The sequence below is a fragment of the Cynocephalus volans genome, chromosome 3 (genome assembly GCF_027409185.1).
Source record: "Cynocephalus volans isolate mCynVol1 chromosome 3, mCynVol1.pri, whole genome shotgun sequence".
Classification (NCBI taxonomy): Eukaryota; Metazoa; Chordata; class Mammalia; order Dermoptera; family Cynocephalidae; genus Cynocephalus; species Cynocephalus volans.
The window spans coordinates 74,557,638-74,567,307 of NC_084462.1; the positions used below are offsets into that span (position 1 = coordinate 74,557,638).

The 9,670-nt window shown below is 35.1% G+C and overlaps 1 protein-coding gene across 1 annotated transcript in view; it reads left to right on the forward strand.

Annotated features, from left to right (window-relative positions):
• CLPX (caseinolytic mitochondrial matrix peptidase chaperone subunit X) overlaps positions 1 to 9,044 on the forward strand; it is a 35,131-nt gene extending 26,087 nt beyond the window's left edge. Inside the window, exons 11-14 of the mRNA XM_063091484.1 lie at positions 2,072 to 2,371; positions 4,079 to 4,171; positions 5,611 to 5,717; positions 7,300 to 9,044. Of these exons, the coding sequence (XP_062947554.1) occupies positions 2,072 to 2,371; positions 4,079 to 4,171; positions 5,611 to 5,717; positions 7,300 to 7,390 (591 nt within the window). The 3' untranslated portion in view covers positions 7,391 to 9,044. The remainder of the gene's footprint in view (positions 1 to 2,071; positions 2,372 to 4,078; positions 4,172 to 5,610; positions 5,718 to 7,299) is intronic.
• Positions 9,045 to 9,670: the final 626 nt, after the last annotated feature.

Here is a 9,670-nt window from a genome sequence, read left to right on the forward strand (position 1 = left end):
TCCTAAAAAGATTTAAAGCGAGAAGCATGTAGAACAGAACAGTTAAAAGTAATGTCAGAAAAATAAGCAAACGTATGTAAAAGGAAGGTTTAGGTGATAGTTCTGACTTATTAGGAATGAAGTCACTCCTTTTAGCTATGAACTTCTTAGTGAAAAATAGGGGGAAATCATGGGCTCTAGTTATTACCTGAAAAAGGAAGCATATGAGGTCTTTGGGAGAGAAAAAATTAAAAAAGGAGTTTGTCACATAGATCTTTATGAAAAGGAGACTAAGACAGAAGAGACTCTTCAAGAGTGATTTTATAGAGGATTAAAAACATTCACATGGCTATTAGTTTTATGAACACCCTTTGAAAGCTAAGGGTACAATATTAAATAACAGACCTATATTTCAACCGAATGAAACTGCTTACAGTCCTAAATTTTATTCCTCTTGCCTTTGCTTAAGCCCTCCCCTACCTCAGTCCAGTTGGTAAATACCCATTCATCTTTTAAAAGTCAAACTGTTAAATGATTAGTCAGTTCCTCTAGGAAGGCTTTCTTGGTCACCTCTCTCCCCAATACATGGATCTTTTCTTTCTTTCCACTGCCACAGTGCCCTGTACAGACATCTATCATTGTACCTATGATACTTTAATACCCTCCTTTGTTCTCCCTCTAAATAAGCCCCTTTATAGGTTAAGGGCTGTCTTCAGGCTTATATCCCCAGTAGTTTATAATAATGCTTAATAAATGTTGATATATATATGTATATGTGTATATATATATATATCAAATGTTGATTATATATGTAATGCATATATATATATTACTATATATGCTTACATATATATAATAAATATTTAATAAATGTTTAAATTATTGAATGAAAGGTATTTTGCTTTCTGATGTACACAGCTTAGAGAATCAGAAGAATAGTCTCTTACTTCATTCATACTGCTATAACAAAATACCATAGACAGGGTGGCTTACAGACAAAAATTTATTTCTCACAGTTCTGGAAGCTGGAAAGTCCTAGATCAAGGCACTAGCAGATTCAGTTTCTGGTGACGGCCTGTTTCCTCATAGACAGCTGTCTTCTCACTGTAACCTTACATGGCAGAAAGGCGAGGGATTCTCTGGGGTCTCTTTGTAAGGGCACTAATGCCATTCATGGGTACTCCACCCTTATGACCTAATCACCTCCCAAAAGCCCCACCTCCCAATACCATCATCTTGGGGATTAGGATTTCAACATATGAATTTGGGGGACATAAACATTTGGTTCATTGCAAACAGATTTTTAGCTTAGGTTATGTTCTCACATATCATGTCCTTCTCTTGTACTTTTGACAAAAAATGTGAAAATTAAACTTTCTGATAGTTGCCTGGAGTACAGCTCTTTTATGTTGACTGCAGCAAGTTCCATATATCTTTAGATACCCAGCCTTGTTCAGCAAAGTTAGCATTCTTGTTTGATGTCATCTTTATATATTCTTTATAAGATTGAAATTATTCTAATTCATAGATTGATGTGTGCTGCTCCAAATCATTTTAGTACAATATTTAGCAGTGACTTAAGACACTTGTGGATAATTTTCTTGTAAGGCTGCTTGTTCCATAGGCACTACTTAAGTTTACAGTATTACAAAATTAACTTTGGTTACAAAAAAATTGCTATCTCCATTTTCATAGTTGTTACATCTTTTAGAAACCATACCTGTCTAGAGGTTTTCGATAAATTCTGCAACTTCATTATTTGAGTTCTAAGGGACTTCCCTTTATAGTTCTTACCTGTCTACTTTTATTAGAATTCATTCTTTGAGAATTAGTTATTACATGGTGATTAGTTTGTCAGTTGTGAACGTTAAACAGATCTGAGTTCAAATTTTGGCTTTGCCACTCATAGCTATAAGACCTTGGCCAAGATACTTAACCTCTATAAGCCTGTTTTTTTCCTTTATAAAATGTGAGTGATAATAGAACCTTCTTTGTAGAGTTGTTGCAAAGATCACGTGAGATATGCATGTAAAGTACTTAATATAGAGTAACTTCATTCTGCTATTTACAATATGCATCTTTTCTTTGGCAGTATCTTGGATTTGGAACACCATCTAATCTGGGAAAAGGCAGAAGGGCTGCAGCTGCTGCAGACCTTGCTAATAGAAGTGGGGAATCAAATACTCACCAAGACATTGAAGAAAAAGATCGGTTATTACGTCACGTGGAAGCCAGAGATCTCATTGAATTTGGCATGATTCCTGAGTTTGTGGGACGGTTGCCTGTGGTAGTTCCTTTGCATAGCCTAGATGAGAAAACACTTGTACAAATTCTAACTGAGCCACGTAATGCCGTTATTCCTCAGTACCAGGCCTTATTCAGCATGGATAAGGTTAGATTTTTATTTCTTAGTTAATTTATGATTTTCTTGCTAATGAAATTCTATATAAATTAGCCCAACAAATTAAAAAGGAATTCTCTTTGGGTTTACGAGCCTATTCCTCACTAAATATGGATCTAGGAATCAAAGCACATTACGTCATATTAGATATTTAGAAGTTAACTTTTAAAAAAAAAAGCTTTATTTCCTCTGAGTTAAAATCATCATTGTAACTAACATAAAGCCCAAGGACGTATTTATAGAGAGAAATGATGCCATCAGTCTACCCCAACCCCTCCAAGCCAGACAACAGGATTGTCCTTTCAGCCTTGACATTCTAAATGCTTACGTGTGACAGACTGTGTATACTTTTATACACTTTTGTCTAAGTAAAGTTTTATTAGCTCCCACATCTTACGTCTCTGCAACCAACACCTGGAGGTCACTAGCACACACACATCCAATCAGACAGCAGATGTTTTGGGTTTTATGAACTTAATGTCTCTAAATATCAGTCTTCTCTCCATTGCCACTGCCACTGCCTCAAGTCAAGCACCTCTATCATTCTTCACCCTGACCCATGCATTTGATTCCTAATTGGTCTCCCTGTCTCAAGTGTGTCTCTGACCACAGCCACCAAAATATCATTATCTTCTACTTTACTTCCAGAATGGATCATTTTTAAACTGTTGAACACAGTGCCAATCTAATAGATATTAAGTTCTTAATAAATATTTATTGAATGAATAAACATAAGACTAATTCTTTTACTCCCCAGCTTAAAATCATTCAGTGGTCCCCTAGTCTTATTTAGATGCCCCTACTTTGGTGCTCCCTTAGCACCATGTGCATACACTGGGCTGTGAATGTTAGTTTGTTAACCTGTCACCACTCAATAGATTATAAGTTGCTTGATATCTAATTCATCATTCAGTCTCTAATATGTAAACACGTGGGGGTTCAATAAATGTTGAAAAAAGCCCTAGGAAGTTTATGTTAATGTAGGAAGTCTCTTCAAGGACTAAGAACAAACTTGTGATTCATAATCCTGATACTGTCATAGGTTAATTGATAGAACCAAATGCTTCTTGAAGGCAGCATTCAAAAACACCATGAGAAATAATCACCTCATTTAAACTTCACATCTTTACATTTTCTGGAGGTAGAAATTAATAACCAAAAGCTATTTAGTAACTTTTATGAAGTATGGGTTATTATGAAGAGAGGGTTAGTAACACTCTTTAAAATATAGTTTAAAATGTAGTTATAGGGATCCAATGAAGGTTTTCTAGGAGGAAAAGTCTAAGTGATACTTCAGTCTGAAAGGGGATAGGATCAGTCAAGACATATAGATTCTGACCCTGCCTGTGTTTCTGAGTTATCACTGAATCAGTTTACTTAACCCTTTGGAACTTATTTCCTTCTCTGTAAAGTCAGGGCATTGGTTCCTCTCAGTTCTAAAATTCTGTGATTCTAAGAAGACTAGGAATGGTGGTAGGTAGTAATAAATAGTTATTTTTTATTTTTTATTTTGGCGGCTCTCCAATATGGGGAACCAAACCCTTGACCTTCGTATTATAAGGCTGTGCTCTAACCAACTGAGCTAACTGGCCAGCCCTGTAGTAATAAATAGTTAGTAGATCAAATGCTGTATGGTTATTTTAAGAAAATATCTTCAAGAATTACTTAAATTCTCACTTATTTTTGATGTATTCGTAGTGTGAACTGACTGTTACTGAGGATGCTTTGAAAGCAATAGCCAGATTGGCACTAGAACGAAAAACAGGTGCACGAGGCCTTCGATCCATAATGGTAAGTTGGTGTTATTTTACATTATTTCTTGGTCTGAGTTTTGAGAGTGTTAAGCTTCCCTGTTTTGTTTTGGAAATACATCTAGAGTATTGGCCTAAGGTTATATATTTTTTGTGATTTTTTTTTCTTTTTGTCACAGTAGATTATATTTTGCTTTTTTCCAAAAGGGAACTTTAAGTGGTTTGCAATGAAGGACACATACATAATATGATTAAGAAAATAGAGAAAATCAGGATCATGGGAAGGAGAATTTCAGGAAATTCTATATGGGCCTTTGATTAAGCCCCAGAGCCCTTTCTCAGACCTATTAAAATCCCCATTCTTTATTTGTAAGTTGCAGATGCCATGACATTTTACCAAATTCAGCATGGTATGAACTCACTATTTTTTATTTTGTCACAGATCCTAGGGACCCAGCCTATTTTCTTGCTACTACCCACTCTCTCAGAGTTCTCTCTTCTGTCCACCATGTCTGGCTGTACAGTGGGTTACTGTTTCCCTACATTCTCCCAAAGCAAGCACATGTTCCTGGTCTCTTTTAAGGATTTCACAGCTGTCACTTCTCTCACTCTAGGACTCTTAATCGGAACTACACATCCATCACAGTTTGAGATTATACTCTCTGATGAGGGCCTGGATTTAAGGTGTTACTGATTAAGGACAGATTTATAAACATGCAAAGTAGAAGAGTAGATGATATAGTTGACATTTTTTTTAGGAAATCTGATGTACTTAAATAGTATTTTCCTTAGACAGAATATAATCCAGCCCCTACCTGTAGGCAAAGCTGGTTTTCTGTAGTTAACAACTTAAGATCCGCAGCACTTGAGACAAGTGCTCATTTGAAGTCATAGTTTGAAACTGAAGATCTTGGTACAGGCGATTTAGGATTAAACCATTTTCAAAGTAAGGATTTATGAGTTAACCTGCTCAGTCATAGAATAAGCCAGAAATGCTTCTGAGTAACATCTGAGTCTGAAAGTACAGTCTTTTTGTATGTGTGTGTTGACCTAAATAGGCAGAACCACAAGTAGTCTTCCCTTAAAGAATGATTTCTCTGAATTTAGTTAAAAGCTGATTTAATATAAGGAATATGTGGGGCCGACCCCGTGGCTCACTCGGGAGAGTGCGGCGCTGGGAGCACCGAGGCCACGGGTTCGGATCCTATATAGGGATGGCTGGTGAGCTCACTGGCTGAGCGTGGTGCGGGCAACACCAAGCCATGGGTTATGATCCCCTCACCGGTCACAAAAAAAAAGAAAGAAAGAAAGAAAGAATATGTGAAAGCTTTTACATTGACTTCAACATTCAGTTCCTAGTGTATAATAGAGATTTAGTAATATTTCTTGAGTGAATGGAGTCAGTTGGTATCCTATAGAATAAAAGTATTTTGTGTGTAATCTGTTTTCCATGTAATTCATTCCTTTTTATCTCTTTAGGAAAAGCTGTTACTAGAACCAATGTTTGAAGTCCCTAATTCTGATATTATATGTGTGGAGGTTGACAAAGAAGTAGTAGAAGGAAAAAAGGAACCAGGATATATCCGGTAAAGTGTATTTTCAAGCCAGAACAGATCTAAAATTTAAGATCATCTCCTTATTGCTATGGTTTATTGGTCTGTCATTTAAAAATTGCATAAAAATCCTTATATTTAGAAGAGAAGCAGTAATCTCATATTTTTTTTTTTTTTTTTGGCAGCTGGCCAATACAGGGATCAAACCCTGGACCTTGGTGTTACCAGCACCATGCTCTAACCAATTGAGCTAATCCCCTAATCTCATAAATTTTCTGTAGAATAATCTAATTTGGGTTCTTAAAAAAATAGTGTTTTATAAGTCTTTGAAAATTTTTTTTCTTTTTGAAAATTGACCTTTAAAATTGTCCTCCACTTTTTTTCCCTAAGAAAAAAGTAGCAAAAGAAACATAAAAATAATCCAAATGAAGAGATAAAATGAACTTTGCTGCTAATTCTCTAATTTATTTACTTTTTATTTTTATTTTTTTTAAAAGATGACTAGTAAGGGGAATCTTAACCCTTGGCTTGGTGTTGTCAGCATCACACTCAGCCAGTGAGCAAACCGGCCATCCCTATATGGGATCTGAACCCATGGTCTTGGTGTTACAGCACCACACTCTCCCGAGTGAGCCACGGGCCAGCCCCCTAATTCTCTAATTTATGAATGACTTTTTTCATGTCTTTTATAAGATCAAGACTTTGTTGTCATAATTTTTTCTCTCAGTAGTATATATCAATTGACAAATTTGATACATCTTTCACTGCTTTATGTATATATTCCCAGGGTAGCAAACTTTCTCATAAAGGGCTAGATAAGTACGTTAGAGCCATATAGTCTGTATTGCAGCTACTCAGCACAGCCCTCATCAGACAAAAGCAGCCATACACAATGAACATGTCTGTTTTCCAGTAAATCTTTATTTACAACAGCAGGCAGTGGGTTGGATTTGGCTTGCACGTAGTAGTTTACTGACCCCTGATTTATTTCAATAAATACTTATTTTATAGTGATTGACACTAATATTACCTACTCAAAAGTTACGTTTTTGTTTAACTCAGTCAACAAGGTATGTTATGTTTTATGTTTGGTTATCTTCCAACATAACTTTGGAGGCAGTAGATTGGTTTTGAACAGTCTTAGTTATTCAGTGAGACACAATCTTTTATTTTCATTGTTTGACATTGATGTGTGACTTTAAAAGGAATTGTGGTGGTCTGAATCATAATTTTGACTTAGTTGAGTCAAGTCACATTTAGTCAGAAGTAGTCAGCTTTTTTACCATATATATTTGCTAAATGTCAAGCATTTGAGTTGAAATAACAGATTCTATTTTGTTTCCTGGAGAAAAGGATTTTGTAAGCCTTCACTATTGAAGCCTTATCGTTCATTTATTTTATTAATAAAGTTGTTAGGGAAAATGTTGGGAAATTTACTTGCAACTCTTGGTTGTGTTGTCTGTTTCCCATCTTTCACTACTTAGCAATCTTAATTAAAAGTGCTGTTAGTATTTTCTATTTTTGTGGCTTTTTTTAGGGATTAAATTACTATTTTGAGTCATGTTTACTTCCAGTTTTCATTTAACAAACAAACCAATATGGCTTTTTGTAATAGGGCTCCAACGAAAGAATCTTCTGAAGAGGAGTATGATTCTGGAGTTGAAGAAGAAGGATGGCCTCGCCAAGCAGATGCTGCAAACAGCTAAACTGTCAGATTCCTGTCCTGTATATAAAGCTTTTCCTTCTTTTGTTTAGGATTGTAAATGTCTCTACAGTCTGACATTAAAGGTATTGGATCTATCTTGGATATCATACATGGTCAGAAGTCTTTAGGATAAAAATCAGATCGTGTATATTATTGTAACATCACTGATTTATACAGAGGACATTATGCGGACTTTAATGACACAATGTTTAGGGATAAAATGTACATTATTTTGGTTCAGTTTTTTAAAAATATGCTTCAAGAAAATTCTTAGGAGTTCTTTTAAGCAATTTAGGTGTTGCAGTAACTGTGGATTTTACAGTAATGTTACTCTACAAATGGGAAAATAAATTCTTTAAAATTGAATATTGGCATACCATTCTTTAGTGTTACCTTTTTCTACCCACATTTCCTGAAAATAAAAGAATTTTATTCATCTTAAAAATTAGACCAGGTAGTTTCCAAATAATTAAAATTTTTGTGGAAAAACAAGCTGAAGAACCATATTTTGATGATTTGTTTAGCTGTATTCTTAGTCTTATCTGCTAATGCATGACACTAATTGGTACTATAAAAAAGGCCATTCTCTTGCTGACTTGTCTGATTTATTTGCCATCTTTGATCCATTTTAGTACCATGGGTGAGTAGGTGGGAACTGAAGTCTGGCTTAAGTCTTCAGAAAAAGACTATACGTCTAATTTTATAAATAGCATGCAGTATTAGTCATAGTAACAAACATGTGCTGACCTAAATAAAATATTCTAATATTGTGCACTTAAAGTACTGAGCTAGTTTTTTTGTTTTGATTTTTGATGCCGGACATTTGTCTAATTCTTTGGCAACATAGAATGTCAAAAAAAAAATCTGTTTTGCTATCAGCCAAAGTGAATGTGTTCATACTAACATATAAGTTATTAGCCTTTATTATATAGCAAAACTAAATAGTGGGGGGAAATTTTTGGACTCAAAAATGAAAATTGTATCATTTGATACCATAAATATTGAAACATTCAGGTACCTTTTAAGCTTTTTTCCTTCTAAAATGATACAAGTTTCTATATTACTCAGTTCAATCTCATTTGAAATTGTTTAAATCAGAGTACATTTAAATATTGTTTTCATTTTTTGGTTTATAGACTCTTGAGTTTTCCTTTTACCCACTTTCTCTTAGGAAGAGAACCTTAAACTATTAACAAATTTTAAATCCTGTTGATGAAGAGTTGGACTTCCTATGATGTAATAAAAGGGATGTGAGGTACATATTTATGCCTCAGATAGGACCAGAAATGCAGTTCTGCGGAGTGTGTAAGCCCGGTTGCTATAGTATGGAATAGAAACAGGTATCCTTCTTAGTCTCCTTAGTAATGGTTCAAGTTCTCTCCAGCAAGTCTTTCATATTAAACTTTGTTCATTAACCTTCTATTTGTATCATTTTCCTTTTTGTAGAGTGGAAATTGGAGTAGCTTCTAAAATGCTAAAGGTTATTTTCCAGCATGGACTGGGAAACACTTTAGTTATAACTTGCATTTGGTTTTGGAAGTTGTTAACAAAGCATAATTGACGTTTTTAAATCAAACACAACTGAGTATAACTACAATTTGTATCTTGGAACATATGTTTTCGCATTTGAATAAAATGAAAGGACTAAAATGAAAGCCAGTGTGGTGGTGTGTCCATATTGCAATGGTGCAGGAGCACTCTGCATTGACAGCAACAAGTAGAGCCAAAGTAGTGTCTTTTTAAACAGGCAGAGATATCCTATGAGCTACTTTATTCTAGGGATTGGTTAATCCTTGGCACTTCCATATCCCTCTAATAAATTCTCCTAGTTGTAAATTCCACAAAGTTTCATTAGAGTTTATGTTAAACATTTATTGAAAATCTTTACTTAAATGTTCTGCATGGAACCTGACACTAGGGACACAGACCAAGCTTTTCAAGAGCCTTACCAGTCTTGGCAGGGAAGCAAACACAAACTTCAGTGCATTATAGTAATGGAGGTAAGATGGGTACCAGATGTGGTGGCACAGGAGGTGGTGGGCCAGATGGGTCTGAAGAACAAGCAGGAATTTGCAAGAAAAGAATAATGACAATTAAGTCGAAATCTCAGAAATGTTAAACAATTAGGGAGCCTTAGGAGTTGAGAAATAGGCAACCGCTATGATTTTCCTATTACTACTCTGAGATGACCATTTAATATTCTCTTTTCATGTTGCTAAAGACTTTGCCTCATAGTTGAGAAACCATCAAATGGAACTCATTATGCCACCATCTATAAATC